We start from the raw sequence: 19,975 nt of genomic DNA on the forward strand, positions 1-19,975 counted from the left end.
TGGGTGAAGTATTTATTCTCTCTAAAGGTAAGTCTTCCTATCTGTAAAAGAGTCAACATGATAATCTGTCCTAACCACCCAAAAGGGCTATTTTCTGATGTATGAGATACATAAATGGTGCGGTATTTTCTCTCTTACTGGGCTAAAACAAAGGTGCATAAACTTACTGGCAAGTTGTGAAGTACCCTAAGTGTATCATCCATTATTCCAATCTTACTTCATACCCCACTGGAAGCAGTGAATGAGAGAATCAGGCTAGAATGCTAGAAAAAGGAGAGGTAAGAAAGTTTCAGAGGTGTTGACCTAACTGTGAAGAGTCAGAGAGCCCTGGCAATCAGCTCAGCCAGCCAGTTGACACTTCCATGGTTCCCCAGGGAGGGGACACGACAGACAACATCCATTATTAATCTACTTATCAAATACTTAGTAAGCACTTAATAAAAAACATGACTTGTGTGGTGTTTTCACTGGTGATGCTGAGTCAGTAGGTTTAAAGAAAATAGTAAAGACTTGCCTATTTTCTGAGCAAGGCAGTTTTAAATATATTCTAACAGAAAAGCAAAATATAAAACGCATAGCTTATTTAGAATCCAAAAGGGTTTAAGTAAGAAAATGTAACTGGTTCTCAAATGGGTAATTTTTACCCATCTACTGAAAATTTTACTCACGTTGAACATCTTATTCTAGTGGTATCACATGTTGTATCTGTTTTCACATTATTTAAAATGACTATTAAAAAAAAAAAAAAAAAACCTGAAATCTATAGGCCAATTTATTTTCAATAAACCTCCCCAGTCTGAGAAGGCCACAGTACAGTCCATATGCTACAGTTAAAATTCATTTTCTGCTCCTTTTTTGTGGTACAAAGTTGATTTTACCTACCAAATAATTTCCCACCTAACGTTACTTTTTCTAGATATTTTAGGGCCTATTTATAAAAAAAAAATACAATCTTTGTATTTTTACATAGTGGATTCATAATGTCATGCTAATTCTAACCAAGAAAAGAAACTGGTTTTCCTCCAAAACTCAATTGTTCAATTTCAAACCACAGGATTTAGGTTTTCTAATGTATTATTTTGACTGTGTCTGTATTTTAACACAGTAAGTCTACATTATTAAAACAGTCATGGACTCCTTTTCTAGCAAAAATTTAGTATAAAAGATTATCTTGGGAAGAACAGTTTATTTAGGAGAAAACAAATTCCAAGTCATCTGACCATTCAATAATCCCATATTGCACAGCTGTTTCATGTGCATCAAGCCATGTACCTAACACATGCTGCTCAGTCTAGGACAAACTAACAAGGCAAACTATTTCCTTGGATAAACAACATTTATGCTTTTGTCTCACTTATACTATTACTGCACGTAAGAGCAAAATTCTCTCACCATATCAGCCTCAGACAAGTTTTATCTATCAATGAGACTTTCAGGAAACTCAGCAATGGCATGATATTCAACCTGACAGAACTGACTAAAAAACCAAGCCCATGCCCAATAGGAGTCAGAAGCTGTTTGTCACTGTACAAACAAAAAACTAATGTCGGCAGTAAGTACAAAAAGCCTTTGGGAGACATATTTGGTTCTAATGAGCTATGACACTTTTTAAAAAATCCCATCCCTTAGCAGAGAAAGCTGCCTGGAGACAGCCAAGGGCCTGTCTTGACCCAGGTCCTTCAGATGAAGCAGAAGTAGACGCCCCTTCAAGAGTCCTTCCTGAAGTTCTACCTAAATCAACGGCAACAATAGTCACCAACATCAATCACAGGCTCCTTGTAGAGACAAAATGATGAATAGGAATCTTAAAGGAAATTGTGAAATGTACATAAACAAGATTTAAAAAGTTAAATACCATGAACTAAAAATTTAATTCATTTTAAATTAAAATGAATTTTAAAAACCTGAACTGGGGAAGACATTTATTAAGAAATTAAAATTTGGGGCGCCTGGGTGGCTCAGTCAGTTAAGCATCTGACTTCAGCAAGTCTGAGCCCGGCCATCAGGCTCTGTGCTGACCGTGTGGAGCCTGCATTGGATCCTCTGTTGCCCTCTCTCTCTGACTCTCCCCTGCTTGCATTGTGTCACTAAAAAATAATAAACATTAAAAAAAAAAAAAATTCATCAAAATTTGAAGCCATTCAATCTATTTATATGTATTAAAATAACCCTCTAAAGAAAAATCCTAGGTTCCCATTTGGTTATTATTTCATGCTGATCCAGGAAACAAAGCTACTGAATTTGTATTTTGATAGCAACCTGACACCTCTTACAACTCCACAAAAGCAGTTGAGCAAAACAAAGTACTTTTCCTACAGATTTAAAACAAACAAGCTGTTTCCTTTCCAGGAAGCTACAAATGTTATTCCTTTGCTTACCTAGTAACTGATGTGACAAACTTGTTTGCTGTATCCAGGATAACCATCTACCTATTTTAAAAGTCTCTGCTCTCTTGTAAAGTCTTTTGTTAATTCTGCCAAGTAAGCAGACAACGGGCAATTCTCTACCTATAAAAGTCTTACTAATTTTCTGGTTCTAAACACTTCAGAGACCATTTAGGTATATTAGTTTACTTTAGATTTTGGGCAAAGAGGCTCCTGATACTTAGTGGCTTATTATATCAGGGCAATAATGAGCCAGAGCCCTGACAAACCCTCATTTGGTGCTGCTTCTATTCTAGTGCACTGTTTTCCCTCTTGGATGAAAATTAAGGAATATACAAGTTCAAGTGAATAAATCTAAAGTCTATTCTGAAATACATTGAAATCTCTATAAATAAGAGCAGATATGCACAAATTTTAATCCTCTGCTTAGTATCCAAGTTATTTACATTTCAGTGATGAATAAATCACATTCTAGTATCAAGTAAAGGCTAATATTTTATAAGGTAAAAGTGATAAACAGGTCTGCAAAAGGCAACTAAGTAAATTTAAGAGAACAGAAAGATTAATGTTACTAAAAGGCTGGTGTTCAAGTCCTTTAAAGTATTGTTTCAGGAGAAAGGCAGAAGCAAATGCATAGTTTGGCAAGTTAGGGAAGAGATTAAATTTTCACTACTTATTTTCTTCTCTATATACTCAGGTTATGTATTTATATTCAGTGCCTACACATTCAATGAGCATTGTATCACCATTAAGAATGTATGTACCTTTCATACAGATGACACAGGTCTATGCCCCAAGACCCCATCTGTATCTTCCATCAAAACACTTACGGAATTCATTCCACTGAACAGGTCTCCTGATCCTACGTGAGCTGTGTGCACAAAATTTGTTGGTTCTCCAATCATACTTCGGTCAATGCGCCGGCGCCTTTTCTACAATATAGGGAATAATGTATTGAGAGATGATTTTATTAGCAACAAACTTACTCTGATCGATTTATATACTACAGATGAATGATTTTAATAACATAATAAAATTTGCCCAAGACACCAGGATCCCGAAATCTTGGACTACCACAATTACCTCATATGATGAAATCCCAAGAGAGATACATGCGCACGTGTGCACACACACACGCGCGACCCATAAAGCAAAACATATTATTATTCAGAATTTAAAACAGATTTTTTGGCATAGCTTTAGCCACTGGCTTGTTTGCATAATAACCATTTAGGTTTCATTGTTTAAAAAAAAATAAGACAAATGTAAAATTATCATCAGTCGCCACTATTGTTAGCAAAGAATACAGTGTGATTTGAGTACAACACTCTGATTTTTAACATCACTTTCTAGCTTTCATGGTTAACTGATGTTATTTTGATGGTTATTATTACTTAGATTACACCCAAAAACTCTTCCACACTGAAATAAATCAGCTGCTCCGTCTGGAGGAGATCTGGTCCTAGCCTGTTCACTCTTTTCGGGTCTGCACTGACTGGGAATGAAAGCCCATCCAAACTCATACTAGGCTGGGCCTTAGTAAGTCCTAATTTCTGACAACCACCTCTGACAGAGGTACAGAATCCTATTTCCCAGTAACTTGTGCTACCAGCTACAATCCTTCCCTCACCAATACGCCCATTCACCCATTGAGAGGTATTTCCAGGGTAACTGTTTTACTGATCGTGAGATCATGAGAATCATGAGATCGTTCCAGAGACCAAGGTTATCTTAAATCAGTCCCAAGTTTTCCATGAACCCCTTATATAACTGGGATCTAACATATTCTAGAAATTGGAGTGTATCTACATCTACTGAAAGGTTGCTAGAATCCTGATAAATCCTAAAAACAAGACAGACTCAAGCAACAGCCCCTCATGATTAAAAATTTATTTTCTACAAAGCCACACAAATGGAGGGTTCATGCATTAATTTTAGGAGCCACCAAAGATTGTTTTTACTGTCCTCTAGTTTTTACTGCTACTGTTTAGAATCCCAAAAGAAGCTTGAGCTTTTCCCTGGAAATACTTATGTTCATCCTCACAGTTCAACAGTGACACTGGACTACCTCCAAGTTCATTGGTTTTTTCCATCCAGGGTTCTATATGGCAGGTGGTGGTCCTTGTCTATCTGAACATAAGTTTTACTGTCTCTTGGGAAAGTTTTCTTCTATTATGTTTTTTAATAATGCACCTTGTGTTCCTTTTTGTAATGTCTGTAGTTCCTGTTATGTGCACAGTGGATTGTGTGTATTTTCATCCATTATTTTTATTTCTCTTTATAGTTTTACTGTACTGGAAAGTAACTTTACTCGATTCTCTTTGGGAATCCACTAATTTTTTCCTATAGGCCAAGACAGTAAGTAAGCCATTCAGTCTGTCATAGCTTCAATTCCACTCTGGTCCTTTTGGCACAAAAGCAGCTACAGACAATGCATAAACATATTAAGTGGAGCTGTGTTCCAGTGAGCATTTATTTAAACAAACAAGTACCAGGCCCAATTTGGACCATAAGCAGTAGTTGGATGATCCCAGTTCTAGACCATTTTTTTAGTAGATATTATTTCTCATTTATGGTTATCTTTTCAGAAGCTTTGTTATGAGAGGACATCACTGCAATATTTTCTAATCTGAGACTTTGTATTATAGGTTTTCATTTTTCCCTCTCAAAATGCTTGACTGTATGGATTACAGTCTGTAAAACTCGGAGCAAAACATTCTCATTCGTGTACTTAAAGCCCCATTTAGTTACTTCAAGTCCTTTTTTGAAGGGTTGATAAATTCAATCATTCTTTTGGGGCCCTGCTTCCTAGGATTACAGAAAATTTTCATGTTATCAGAAAACCAAGGGAAGGTATCACATTCTTCAATTTTCTGTCAGCACAAAGGCAGAGATTTCCTGCTTTTTATTATATGTTCCTACTTCAGGTGTCCTAAAGGAGCCTCAGACTGCCGACCCCTCCATCAGACTTGACACCCACAGCATCTTTTCATCAGGGAGCCGCGTATCAGCAATGCACCATCCTTCCCACTCTGTTTTCCATCTTTTCCCCAGACTCCTAGTTTATCTATTTCTATCATCCCATTTAACGTACTTCCCTTCACACTATTCTCATCTGGGATAACATAGCATAAACGAGCCTTAGGAAGTGATGCTATCTTCTCTTTTCTAGGATTCATGTAGGGAAAGAAGAAGCTAATGATAGTCTTGCAGCTTTTTTCATCTTGGCTACCCTGTTACATTCCAGTGAATTTGTGTGAGAAAGTTGTTTGTCCAGGCACAACCAAATAATTGATGTCTGCCAGCAGAAGACAAGAATTTTCTCAGTACCCAGGCAAGACAAATTGTTGGGGCTTCTTCCCCAGTAAACCCCTTGACTTATAGAAAAGACTTCTAGCTTCCTGGCACCCTCCACAAAGCAGGAAAGGGTGGATGGCTCCAGGTGAAGAAAAAGGATAGCAGTTAAGTTCCATGGGATAATGGCATTTGCAGACCTGCAGACTTTTCCTCCTAAGGGCTTGTGCAACCAGCTTGCAGGTGCAACAGCTCATGACAGCAGAGGGTGCCACTCAGCTCAGCCAGAGGGCCCTCTTAGGCAGACAAGTGACAGGCATATTTCAGAAAGATCTACTTCAGGCCACTGGCAGTCTTGACCACCCTTGCCCTGTGAACACACAGGAGCAACTTCTCAAGCTCGATCTTCATCATTGCCCCTGGAAGGTGTGTTTGTCTTAGCACAAGGCTACACTTGGCCCATAACTTCACATGAAGTGATTCATTCTAACAAACGGATTACTGCAGGAAGATGTTGGAAGAAGAGTCAGCACTCAGGCCATCACCCAACCCTTTCCAGAAAGGTCTCCTGAAAGGAATTAACAAATGGATCAGCTTGTGAATCAAATTCTAAGACTAAAACATTCTGAATTTTGAGGCAGGATGTTCAACAGAGACTATTCTCTTAATGAAATGCAAAGAACAAATAACTAATTTGTAAATCTGAGAACAGTGAGTACTGAGTTCAGAGTCTGGCTTTCCCTTACATACTGGAATGTTTCTTCATGCAGTGTAATCCGATACTGATTTAAGGTACAGACGTTGAAGCTTTCAGTCCTTCCTTCCCTGATGACATGACAAGTTGGTTTTAAAAGCCACTTTGTGATATCTGCAGCTGGCATGGAGGCTGGAGGGGCCAAAGGAGAAGTTATTGCAGTAATGTTGGTGGAAAGAGAGGACTTGGATTTAGCTGACAGCAGGTGAAGGGGAAAGAACTGGCTGGATTTAAAAGGTATTTAGGGGGCAAGATCAACAGCATTTGGTTGCTAACTGGATTTGAGAAGGGAGAGCCAGAAGTTAAGAATATCTGAGAACAATGTGCACAATTCACAGGGTCAGAGAATACTGGAAGAGGGCCAGACTTTAGGAAGAACATGAAAGAGTTTAACACACACTGAATTTGAGTTATCTGTGAGACTTGCAAGTGAAGTTACCAAGAGGGCAAGTTGGATACACGGATATAGGATTCTGAAAGAGGCTAAACTAGAGATAAGAAATTAAGTCTCACCACTCAGCACAATAAATTTTTTTAAAATTTACTTTTGAGACAGCCATCAGGGAAGGAGCAGAGAGGGAGACACAGAATCCGAAGGAGGCTCCAGGCTCTGAGCTGTCAGCACAGAGCCCAACATGGGGCTCGAACCCACAAACCATGAGATCATGACCTGAGCCAAAGTTGGACGCTTACCTGACTGAGCCACCAAGGCACCCCTCACCAGCAGAATAAAGGTGTACAAGTTAAGGGGACTTCTGAGGAAGACAAATGCACAGAGGAATCCTAAAGTTGGGCAGAGAAAAAAAATCCCTCAAAGGACACTACAAAGAAAATGCCTGAAAAGGAGGAGGAAAATCAGGTGCATCCTCTTCTAGGTGTCATGGAGTGATGAGGCAAACAGTGGAAAGCTGGGGAGAGGTCAGGTCAAGGCTGGAATATATCTGCATATTCAGATTCAGCAACATGCAGTGATCACCTTCGTGAGGGCTAAGAATGGAAGACCACTGAGGGGGCAGAAAAGTGTGCAGGAGTCAGGAAACAGAGCGGTCAGACACAAACAACTGGACAAGCCTAGGACAGGGACAAGAGGGCAGGCTGCAGCCGAAGGAAAAAAGCCGTTTTTCCATTTAAGATGAGAAAGACTGGATTTATGCTTAATTTCTGATAAGATGCAGTAAAAGAGACTGAAAGTAGAGAAAAATAATGATCAAGGTGGTAGGTTCCAGAGAAGGAAGGAAGGATAGATGCACACACAGACTGCAATGTTCTTTGGATCTGTGTTCTAACATTATCAATAAATCGAAAACCTAGATTCCAAATATAATTTATTATTTCAAAATACAAAAATGTATTATTTTTTAGTCACTGTGGACATTTAAGGAGTAGGACACCTCTGTGGTAAGACAGAGACAAGATTTAACTCATGGGTAAACAAGGGGAACTCCACAGTTGGGCCTCTGCAAAGAAAAACAGGAAATGGTGCACTCACTCTTACACGTATTAACTGCTGTCAGTAGCAGAGTCATCGTTTTTCCTGGAAACGTACTCTATTCTTTATAGGGAACTCTATTAAGAGTGTCAACCTTTTGAATAATTGTTGCTATCCTTGAAATACTGTTATTCTGCATAAGGTCAAGGAAGGAGACAAGGAATAATGTCTCTTCACATTTACTGAATGTTACTGATGCCTCCTTAAAGCAGTTTAATCTTAGACACACATATTGAAATTTTTTTTGAAGATTTTTAACCTCTACACCCAATGTGGGGCTCGATCTCAATGACCTGGTCATCAAGAGTCACGTGCTCTACTGACAGAGACAGCCAGGTGCCACATACTGAAATAGTGTGGGATGAACTTGCTTTAAGTTTTCCAGCTGAGGCGAGAGGGTCACAGGTGACACAGGATGGGGCCCCCATCCACAGCTAGTGAAGCTGGGTGCTACATACCTGGGAGAGGCGGTTCTCTTCCCTGTTTCTGTGTACATGTGGTAATTTTCCTCAACAGTTTTTTTAAAGTAAGTTTTTAAAGATTTGTTATTTTAGTGAATTTTCTCCTACCTTTACAACTTAACACAAAAACCTAAGTCTTGTTTACTAGTAAAAACTATGTGACACGAGAATGAATAAACAATTCCTTTTCTGATTTCCACCAGAACTTTTGTCCTCCTCCTGATACTTTACTTTTTTTTTTAAAGTTTATTATTTTTGACAGAGAGACAAGAGAGAGAGCACGCGCGCACATGAGTGGGGGAGGGGCAGAGAGAGGGAGACACAGAATCTGAAGCAGGCTCCAGGCTTGGAGCTGTCAGCCCAGAACCTGACTCAGAACTTGAACCCATGAACCGCGAGATCATGACTTGAGCCGAGGTTGGACGCTCAACGGACTGAGCCACCCAGGCGCCCCATGATACTTTACAATTCTAAAATCATACCCTACCTACTTCCTGTCTTCCTCCCCAAAACTACTGGCAGAGATTTTAGGGCCTTGAAAACTACACTGCAGAGCTCCCATGTGACATTGGAGCTGGCTACATCGTCACCTTAGGGTGTGTGTGCTATTCGCATCCATCATTCATGCACTCCCATCACATGTTCCTTCTCTGAAAATAAAATTATAGCTGAAAACCAAAAATGGCTTACACAGTAAGGCCCAGGGGCAAGGTGTTCAGTGTACTCAGGGCTTCCACAAAATTCCTCTACACTTTTCTCAGCTGTGCCCTCCTGTCAGCTTCATTGTCAGGCTGGTAGCCAACAGAGCTGCAGCAAGTCTAAGGCCTTCTGTCCGTGTTTACTGACATACAGAAGAATAGCGCTTTATTAAAAACAAGACAAATTCCCCCCTGAGGTTTCCACAAAACTTCCTCTGGCATCTGAATCCTCTGCCCTGTCCTGAACCAACCCCTCTCATCCACAGAATGCCTTCCTTGAGCCAAACTCAAACCCAATCGCTGCAGAGGGACAGCAGTTCCCTATGAGCAGCACAGACCTAATCAGGAATCACCAGGAGCAGGGGGGGTCTGCCACTCAAACGATGGCTCCTATACGACAGACGAAGGGGAGAATGGATGCTGTGGTTGTAACGATAATATCCCGTTAGGAAACTGTTAGTGAAATTACTAGTCAGATATTTATTTCAAAAACCTAGAACGTACAAAGTAGAGAAAGGATTACTCTGAGATTCTTCTTCCAACAGATCCCTCTTCTCTGGTTCCTCACTCATCCACTACCTTACATCTCTGTGGTTTTCTCTGATCTTGTGTAAGCTGGCACCCTTGGTGTCTTTTCTTCCCTCTCGCTCATCTTTACCTTATCAAGTCTATGCCGATAACTAGTGAGTCTATTTTCTACTTTCTGGGCTTGAGACTATACATTCAACTGCTTACTGATGAGGCCAGAGGACACTCAAGCTTCTGCACTTAACGCACAACTTTCTTTGCATAGCCCATTCCTCCTCTTCAGTCCATGTTTGGTCAACAACATTTCTGCCAGTATTTCCAGCCAGGTTTGAGGGTGGTCCCTCACCACTCCTTCTCCCTCATATGATCACATCCAATTAGCAAACTATCCTGGGGAGTCTGCCGCTTTCCTCCCTCCATCCCCACATTACTGCCACGACCTTATTTCGGGCCCTTGAGCCTCTCACCTACGTCAATGCAGGAGTCAGGAGTCCCTCACTTATCTGGTTCCAGTTTTACAGTGTTCTTTCCCCTTCCAATACGCCTTACCCTGAATCTAGGTGTACCTTTCCAAAGTACAAAACTGATCGTGTTACTCATTTCAAATCCCTCAAAGGCTTCCCAAGTTTTCAGGATAAATAAAAAACTCCACAGGCTATGGAAATCCTATTTCTCTCTCTATCCTCATCTTCAACTACATTCTTCCATGCATTCTAAGCTTTCATCTGCTATTTCAAGTTCCCTAAGTATACTATGCTCTTCCACAACTCTGCATGGAAGAATCTTTCCTCCTGTTCCTTCAGTTCACTAACTCAGGCCTGACTCCTTTACTCCCCGGGGTTACTCCCACTCAGGACTCCCTGACTGCCTTGTATTCACCTACTAAAGCAAAATTTACATCTCGCACCAAATTTAAACTGTCCCCTGGATAGGAGATGTGCTCCTATATAGGCAGGCATATAAAATGTGAGTCCACAAGGGCCAGGGCTATATATAACACACAGCAATTTATCAACAAACTTTTTATGAATAAATATATGAATAGTATGACATTCATGTTTTCAACACACCTTTTTTAAACACATTTCTACAGCAATATAAATACTCCCCCCCATAAATATTGCACTCTCATATTTCTTGAATATTAACCAAGTATAGCTTCTAGAGAAATAGTGATTACTTAATCACTTAAATAGAACTTCCTTCAGGACTACCATCTGGGCAGTTTAGTGTGCAAACACATGCCATTGAGGAACAATTCGTGGCCAAGCCCCACAGGGCAACAGGAAGCATAAGCTAAGAGCACAGGTAGGTACTTCTAAAAATGGGCACACAGTAAATAGAAAATGAAGGCGCCGGGGCACCTGACTGGCTGTCGGAAGAGCATGAGACTTGATGTCGGGGTCCTGAGTTCAAGCCCCATGTTCAATGTAGAGATCACAAAAAAATAAATAGAACTTAAAAAAATGAAAGTGCCACCTAAGGCAGTGAAAAAAGCTGGTGCCTTCAGGCTATTAGGTAGCAATCACTCACACCAGTGCAGCCTAAGTGAATGAAGAACAGAAAAAGAAAGATATACTACTGACAGCTTGGTGACCCAGACAAAATAGAAGTGAACCCCACCTGTGTATTTTATCAAATAAACCTATGATTCCCAGGAAATATCCTGGGGCCCCACACAATATTTTCAATTTGAGGGAAACCCAATGATATTCAACTTAGTAAATAAAGGTAATTCAAAATTGCAACATTATGAAAGAGAATGTCAACTACCTCCATTTTTACTTTAGGCTGTACTTTCCAACTGATTAAGTTCTCCTTTCCAGCTTATCTCTTAAGTCTGGCAAAAGACCCTGTGGGCAAAGTATCCTCTGAAGGAAACAGAAACTACTCCCTTAAGCAATGAGCACTGTCCTGAGCCACAAGACCCCATGTGACTGACTCCAAGACAATGATCAACTTGACCTTCAGTGCCCACCCGTTTGCATTCAACCATGTTTATCCCACATTATCCTTATATAAACCTAGTATTTTCGGCACTCTGGACAGGCTTTGAGACTTCAGTCTACTCTCACCCTAGTGTCGGACTCACTGAAATAAATTGTCTTGTTTCTCCCTGCCTTTGGATTTGATTTGTGGCAAGTGGCCAAACCTGGTCTGTTCGGGACCCCTGGAACCAGGTGCTCTTGCAGCCCCCTCCACTCCGGGCTACAATTAGACCATATGCTCTTTCTAATGGCACATCTCTGCAAAGCAGTGCTTTCTGTGGTTGCTGTGAAAAAACCCCAAGCATTGTACGAGAGACAATATGGAACTAGAAAAGAGAGTTGGTGGCATTCATTCTGATTCCATGGCTTGACAAGGACAGGCATTGATATCCCGTCAGTAATCATGATTATATTCAAAGGAAATAAAAATTTTTTCTTTCAATTTGTTATTTTTTTAAAGCAACCAAGATGTTAGGACATACATGTTTACTAAGTTGTCCGCACAAAACCAGTTAATACATCTGTAAAGAATTTCTCTTGGCTTAGAGGTGCCATGAAAAAAGTTACTCAAAGTATTAAGGGGACCAAAAAACAAACTTTGGGAACCTCTGAAATAAGTTTATGTTTTGAAATATTGACAGTATAACTAGGCAACAGGCATTTCTAAAACAGTAATTTTTTTCTATGATACTGATTCCCTGGGGGCATGAGCTGCTTTTGAGAGGCCTATTAACCAACCAATCCATGTAACAGAAAAAACAGAGTAATAAAAGCTATAATATAAAGATGGATTTGAGATTTTTTTTTTGGAGCAAAAGAAAAGTGTGTCTTCACTTAGGCAAAAAATGAAAACAGTAGCTTTTATAGCACTAATATCAACAAATACATGGAACACCCTCACCCCAAACCTATCCTCACTTGGCAACTGCCCATTATACCTTAAGACCCAGATGGAACTCAACCTTGTGAGCATGGAGAGAAAAAGGCTATTTCAACCTTGTGAGCTCCTTGATCTGAGCATGGAGTGAAAAAGGCTATTTCTATTCTAGCACCTAAAACACCGTATCATAATCGATATACTCAGAGTTTGATTTCCCTAACATACTAAGAGTTACCCTATGACCAGAGCTGTGCCTGACAATAATTAGACAAGAAATGACTGCTAAATGAGAAGAAGGCTTTTGAAATAGTGTCAGCTCATTTCTCTAAAACCTGTCTTATTCAGTATTATGACCAACTATTTCTCAAAGAACTATTTTATGTGAAAGACGTTTTTAAAAAGAGGGAAGGAACGCAAATTCTGGTGTTCCTATTTGTGCGCAAGTCACTTATCTGATAGCTTTTTTTTTTTTTTATCTCTGCTTCACAGTAATGCCGCGTCCTAAAGACCTCAACTGTCATCACTATTTTGGTTTTATACCTGGTAGAACCTCAAAAGTGGTGGTTCTCAAACTTCTCTGTACATCAGAATTCCTGGAGAGTTTGTTAAAACACAGGCTGCATAGCTCTACCTGCAGGATTTCAGATACAGCAGTTTTGGGGAGGGACCAAAATCTGCACGTCTAGCTGCAGGCCCCAGCTACTCTGATGGCTCAATGGTTTAGAAATACTGGTTCTAAAAACTTACAGGTGAATAGCTTAAAATAAATAATAGGTAATACTTAAGAGTCTTACTACATGCCAGGCACATTTCTAAGCACTTTAAACACAGGCACTCAATTGCTAATACCTTGAATATGTGATGCTTTAATATTGCCTTCAAATCTCAGCACCTCTGGCAATTCTTAGTATCCTGACCTTTCCTCAAGTCCATGCATTATACTCCCATTTGTTCACCTGTTACACTCCCTGAATAAAATTTTAAACTTTATGTGGGTTTCTTTTTCCCCTTTATTTATTTAGAGAGAGACAGAAAGCACAGGAGTGGCAGACAGGGAGGGAAGAAAGGAAGGGAAGGAGGAGGGAGGGAAGGAGGAGGGAGGGAAGGAGGGAGGGAGGGAGAGAGAATGAGAATTAAAGCTGACTCCACGCTGTCAGTGCAGAGCCTGACAAAGGGCTAAACTCACAAACCATGTTATCTTGACCTGAACTGAAATTAAGAGTCAGACCAGTAACTGACTGATCCATTCAGGCGCCCCCAATTTTTGTGTTTTTAAGTTACTTGGCAAGCCATTAGGTTGAATGGGGTTTTTTTTTCCATTCACAATAACTCTACAACAACCAAGCCACCAATGGTGGTGTTTTGTTTTGTGTTTTTTTTTTTAATTTTATTTTTTTAGTTAGACTTCACATCCAGCACTGAGCCTAATGCAGGCTTGAACTCACAACCCCGAGGTCAAGAACTGAGCGGAGATCCAGTCGGAGGCTTAAAGTACTGAGCCCCCCAGGCATCCCCATACAATGTTTTTTAAATCAATTTTTATCAGAAGACCCTAGGGGTGTCTGGCTGATTCAATCAATAGAGCATGCGACTCTTAGTCTCAAGGTCAGGAGGCTAAGCCCCACTTTAGGTTTAGAGATTACTAAAACAATAAGTAAATAAATAAAAGAAGAGCCTAATCAATGAAGCAATAATGAAACACTTCTTAACCAGCTATACCCTAGGGGCCACCAAAGAGGAGGCAGATACAAACTCCCATCTCCCAGTCTCTCCCTGGAAGCAGCCTATGTGCATACTTTAAGAGCTACTGTCTGAGTATCTGATTTTTAACAAGGCTCCATATCTAGGTGATCCTCCCCTTTAGGACACTGACAGGTCATGGCATATGGTCAAGGATTAGGAACCACTAACAAAATCTCACAAGGTTTTAGAGAGAACCAAAAACTTCCACCAGGCTGGAATGATACACTTCAACTCCTACACAAGCCCAGTCCATCATGACTGGAAGAGGTGGTTCTTTGATATAATGGAAAGAAACCAACACCCAGTCAAGGAAAATGAGAAAAGAGAAGAAAATTCTCCAAACTAAAGAACATGATAAAACTCCAGAAACACATCTTAATGAAATGGAGTTGATTTCCCTGAAACCACTAAAGATCTCAAAATAATGGTCATAAAGATGCTCACTAAGGTGAGGAGGACAATATATAAAAGAGAAACAATTTCCACAAAGAGAAAATAAAAGAGTGTACCAATGAGAAATCACGACTGAAAAAAAATTAAACATTTTTTTTAATTTTTTTTTTTTTAACGTTTTATTTATTTTTGAGACAGAGAGAGACAGAGTATGAACGGGGGAGGGGCAGAGAGAGAGGGAGACACAGAATCGGAAACAGGCTCCAGGCTCTGAGCCATCAGCCCAGAGCCCGACGCGGGGCTCGAACTCACGGACCGTGAGATCGTGACCTGAGCTGAAGTCGGACGCTTAACCGACTGAGCCACCCAGGCGCCCCCAAAATTAAACATTTTAACAAAAAAATAGCTCAAGTGGAAGAGACGATCAACAAACTCATAAGACACTGCATGTTCACGAATCAAAAGGATTAGTATTGTTCACAAGTCCCTATTACCCAAAGCAATCTACAGATTCAATGCAATCCACATCAAAATTCCAATAACATTTTTCTCATAAACAGAACAAACCACTTAACGTTTCTGTGGACCCCCCCCCCCCCAAAAAAAAACACCTGAGCAGCCAGAGCAATCATGATAAAAAAAAGAACAATGTTGAAGGCATCACACTTTCTGATTTTGCACTCTATCACACAACTACAGTAATCAAATCAGCATGGAATTGGCATAAAAACAGATACAGAGACCAATGGAACAGAGAGCCCCCAAATAATCCCAATCTCATATATGGTCCATTCACTTACAGCAAAAGAGCCAAGAATATAGAACACAGAAAACTGGACAGCTACATGCAAAAGACTGCTATTTTATACCCAAAATTCAACTCAAAATGAACTGAAGACATGAACATAAAACCTGAAACCATAAAACTCCTAGAGGAAAACATAGGGGATAAGCTCTTGGCAGGGAGTTTTTGCATTTGACACCAAAAGCAAAACAACAAAACCAAAGTAAGTGTGATTACATGAAACCGAAAAACTCTGGCACCACAAAGGACAATATGAACAAGATAAAATGGCAACCTACAGAATAGGACAAATTATTTGCACATCACTTATATGATAAGGGGCTAATATCCAAATACATAAAAAACTCACACAACCAATGTATTTTCTCTTTCTAAAGATCTTAATAACATTTTCTACAAAGGGCACGTGGGTAGCTCAGGTGGTTGAGCCTCTGACTTTGGCTCAGGTCATGATACCACATGAGCCATGATCTTGTGGTTCATGAATTCGAGCCCTACATCAGCCTCTGTGCTGAACGCTCAGAGCCTAGAGCCTGCTTCAGATTCTGTGTCTCTCCACCCCACAAAATCCCCTGCTCACGCACTTGGGGGCATGCGCTCTCTCTCAAAATAAATGAACATTTAAAAAATTTTTAAAAATCTGCTTTAAAAAATATTTTCTTTTCGGGGCATCTGGGTGGCTCAGTCAGTGGTGGTGCAGAGCCTGCCTGGGATTCTCTTTCTCTCTCTCTGCCCCTCCCCTGCTTGTGCGCACTCTCTCTCTCAAAATGAAATAAAACTTTAAAATAATAATATTTTATTTTCTCTGACTTTATTGTAAAGATACAGCATATAACACATATAGCAGCAGTTTTTAGGGAGTTTCGATTGTGCAGGGGATCGGCCCCTACCTCTGCACTGTTCAAGGATCAAATGTATATACATACATCAAATCCATTACATTGCATACCTTAAATGAATATAATGTTATATGTCAATAAAATTGTGGGGGAAGAAGAGAAGAGCCTATTTCTACCTCACAGACTAGAAATAGTTAGGTCCATAGTTCTGTCAAATGATCTACCTGTACACATTTTCATTGCTTACCTCTAGGCACTAACCAAGTTTTCTACAACATACTTCAAATGTGAGTCATGGTTTTATTTAAATAATGATTGATAAATCACAAGCTTACCAGGATGATTATTCAGAGGTCATCTATAACCTATGTACAGATATCACTAATGACCTGGCCTACCCAATCCACTATTTCCCATCTGTGTCCATAAGCCCCTTTAATGCTGAGTCAAACCACCTTTGAAGGTAGTCTGTAGTCCTTACTATTTAATACATTAAAACTGAAAGAAAATTTCTGCAAAAATCAATAGACATAAAAAAGCCGCTACCCTGGAAAAAGGCACTGTCATTACTGACTTTAAAATATACAAAAATAAATGATTTATCAGAAGAGTTTATTACCTATTAACCAACATGTACCTAGTAAGTGTCAATACATTGTTCAAAATGACACAACACTTATCATTTTAAAGGGAGGAAAGTGAAAACCATATGAATAAACTGTGATAGATAATACAAGTAGCTTCTACCTTTTACATTATCTTTCATAACAGATTTATTTAATATGGCATAAAAGTCAAAAGGGCTTACATAGCTCAGCTTTGCTAAAACCCTGCTGAAAGTATGTAATTAGCATCAGAACTTGAGCCTTCTTTTACTTTTTCACTTTGGTTATTCTATCAAGGGGTTGTAAAATAGCCTCAAAGTTTATTTTAGAATTTGGTAAAGAAATACAAGTTTCTGACAGTATAAACTATCATTTACCAAAAGATAAAGAGTTGTTTTTACCATTCACGTATCTTTAGCTCCTATTTCACTGATTCAGGTTTAACTTCTTTTTTTTTAATACAGTAAGCTTAGGGCATTCCAGACCTACAATAAATTTTCTATTGTTCTTAAAGGATTTCATGCAGCTTTTTAACATGCTTATCAGAATGATTAACAGATATCTAAACTGACAAAGTGAGATTTATCCTTTTGCAAAAATAGACATGAATCTTATAATGGACACATGCCATTTTTCCTGCATATTTTTTGTTCTGGAAACACCAGTCTCCTTCCTTTCCTTTCAGGAAATCACCTCTTCCCAAACCCAACCTTATGATTTTGAGAGGCTGCCAACCACACCAGTCCACAACCCTGATTATAAGTGTGGGCATACGACACAGATTGCTCCAGAATCCTTCACTGGAAAGAACTAAACCAGGGAGAAACCCTTTCTTCCTCATGGTTGTGAAACTGACATGACGGACCTGGAGCTGAGGGTCACCATGTTTCCTATGAAGGAAAAACAACCACCTCTCGTCAGAAAGCAGCCTAAGTGCCAAGAATCAAGAAAGACAGAGAGGAGTCTTCACTGTGCCCCAGGCCCTGGATACAGATGTTTAAGAAGTCAGATCCAGCTTTCCCAGGACTAGTAATAATATGAGCTAATAAAACCACCTGTGGAAGTCTGATTTCTAAGATCATAACCAAAAACCCCCAATTAATAGGTTAAGGGACAAACTGAAGAGAACCCAGGGGTGAGATACTGCAGAGACTGGAAAAAAAAAAAAAATCTATTCTTCAATAACTTAGACTACTTTACATTTCATATTCCCCCATGAGGGTGAAACTTTTAAAAACAGTAAGGCTTTTCAGTATATGTATCAACTTATACTGTATCTTCCACTCTGGGGATGATAAACAATAATCTGCTGGCTTCTATATCTTGGTGCACACTCACCAGCATGCCAGCAGTGGCCCTGAGGTCAAAGGGCTTCTCTAAGCCCTTTCAATAAAAAAGAGGAGAGCCACACCACATATCACCACAGAGAAATCAGAACACCCAACTAGAGTTACAAGCAAGGAATTACCTCAAAGTACAATAGGCAGGATATTTTGTGCTGGAAATGCACTGAAAATCCAATCCTGAGTACAGTCGTCTTTATTTTGCCTTTTAGAGTTTAGTAGAAACTAACCTTTTCCCACTCAATATAAATTTCACAGTTGGTAACAGATGAGAAGTTTGCAGAAGGCCTCAAAATTTGCTTTTAAAAAGAATCTCTAAGCAAATTTATAATGACCTTTCAAGGGCAAAATTGCTAAAAGCAAAACTGAAAGAACTAGTTGTTCTCACTCAGAGGGAAACCTGAAGTGAACATGAGTTCTTTTGTCCCTTCTATTTAAAGTTAGTATCTGGATTAAACCACATGTTGCAAGCACCAAATAGGTTTAAAAAATAATCAGGGGCGCCTGGGTGGCGCAGTCGGTTAAGCGTCCGACTTCAGCCGGGTCACGATCTCGCGGTCCGGGAGTTCGAGCCCCGCGTCAGGCTCTGGGCTGATGGCTCAGAGCCTGGAGCCTGTTTCCGATTCTGTGTCTCCCTCTCTCTCTGCCCCTCCCCCGTTCATGCTCTGTCTCTCTCTGTCCCAAAAATAAATAAACGTTGAAAAAAAAATTTTTTTTTAATTAAAAAAAATAATAATAATAATCTGAAACTGGTTTTCTAGGTACTGACAGTTATTTCAATGATCTTGAGTATAAAAGCCTTTCCAACACTAGAGATTTCTGCCACCACGAGTCATTGTGAGATTGTTTCTGTCCATTCAATATGCAAGCATGTGTGTATACATACATAACATAGCTACCTTTAGACTTGCAAAATACCTTCTATACTGAGCAAAGAAAATGTGATGTGGGTGACTCAGCTGAACATCCCTCTCTTCATTGCGGCTCAGATCATGATCCCAGGGTCATGGGATCACGGAATGAACCCCATGTTGGGCTCTGCACTGAGCATGGAGCCTGCTTGAGATACTCTGTCTCTCTTTCCCTGTGCCCCTCTGCCCACTCACACACATTCTCTAAAAAAAAAAAAAAAAAAAAAAAAAAAAAAATTTTAAAGAAAATGTAATATGATGACCTACATTGATTTTAGTACAGTGAGACCTGTATTGGACTTGTGGCCTCAAGAAGTGTACATAGATTTGTGCTTTCATCTAATAACCTTGTGACAATCTGTTACTGCAGCAACAGGAAACTAATGTACCCAGAGAGATCGTTACTACTACCCAAGCAGCCACAGCTGCTACTAACGCACATCTGGGAATCTTCTTGTCCACTATTCTTTCCATCTCTACTGTACTGACAGTTGCTCTAAAATAAACCATTTTCTGGGGCGCCTGGGTGGCGCAGTCGGTTAAGCGTCCGACTTCAGCCGGGTCACGATCTCGCGGTCCGGGAGTTCGAGCCCCGCGTCAGGCTCTGGGCTGATGGCTCAGAGCCTGGAGCCTGTTTCCGATTCTGTGTCTCCCTCTCTCTCTGCCCCTCCCCCGTTCATGCTCTGTCTCTCTCTGTCCCAAAAACAAATAGACTTGAAAAATAAATAAATAAATAAAATAAACCATTTTCTTAGAACTGAATTATTTTCTTTTCTTTCTTTTTTTATTGTCAAGTTACCTAACATACAATGCAGTCTTGGCTTCAGGAGATTCCCATGATTCATCACTTACATACAACA

General features: G+C 39.8%; 1 protein-coding gene across 3 annotated transcripts in view; it reads right to left on the reverse strand.

Annotated features, from left to right (window-relative positions):
• CDC42SE2 (CDC42 small effector 2) overlaps window positions 1–19,975 on the reverse strand; it is a 138,659-nt gene that overhangs the window by 3,572 nt on the left and 115,112 nt on the right. For all 3 annotated transcript variants that reach the window (XM_025924986.2, XM_086704842.1, XM_086704832.1), the window contains exon 4: window positions 3,215–3,316. In XM_025924986.2, coding sequence (XP_025780771.1) covers window positions 3,215–3,316 — 102 coding nt within the window. The remainder of the gene's footprint in view (window positions 1–3,214; window positions 3,317–19,975) is intronic.

Source organism: Puma concolor, chromosome A1, assembly GCF_028749965.1.
Source record: "Puma concolor isolate L17-30 chromosome A1, mPumCon1.1.hap2, whole genome shotgun sequence".
In the NCBI taxonomy this organism is placed as follows: Eukaryota; Metazoa; Chordata; class Mammalia; order Carnivora; family Felidae; genus Puma; species Puma concolor.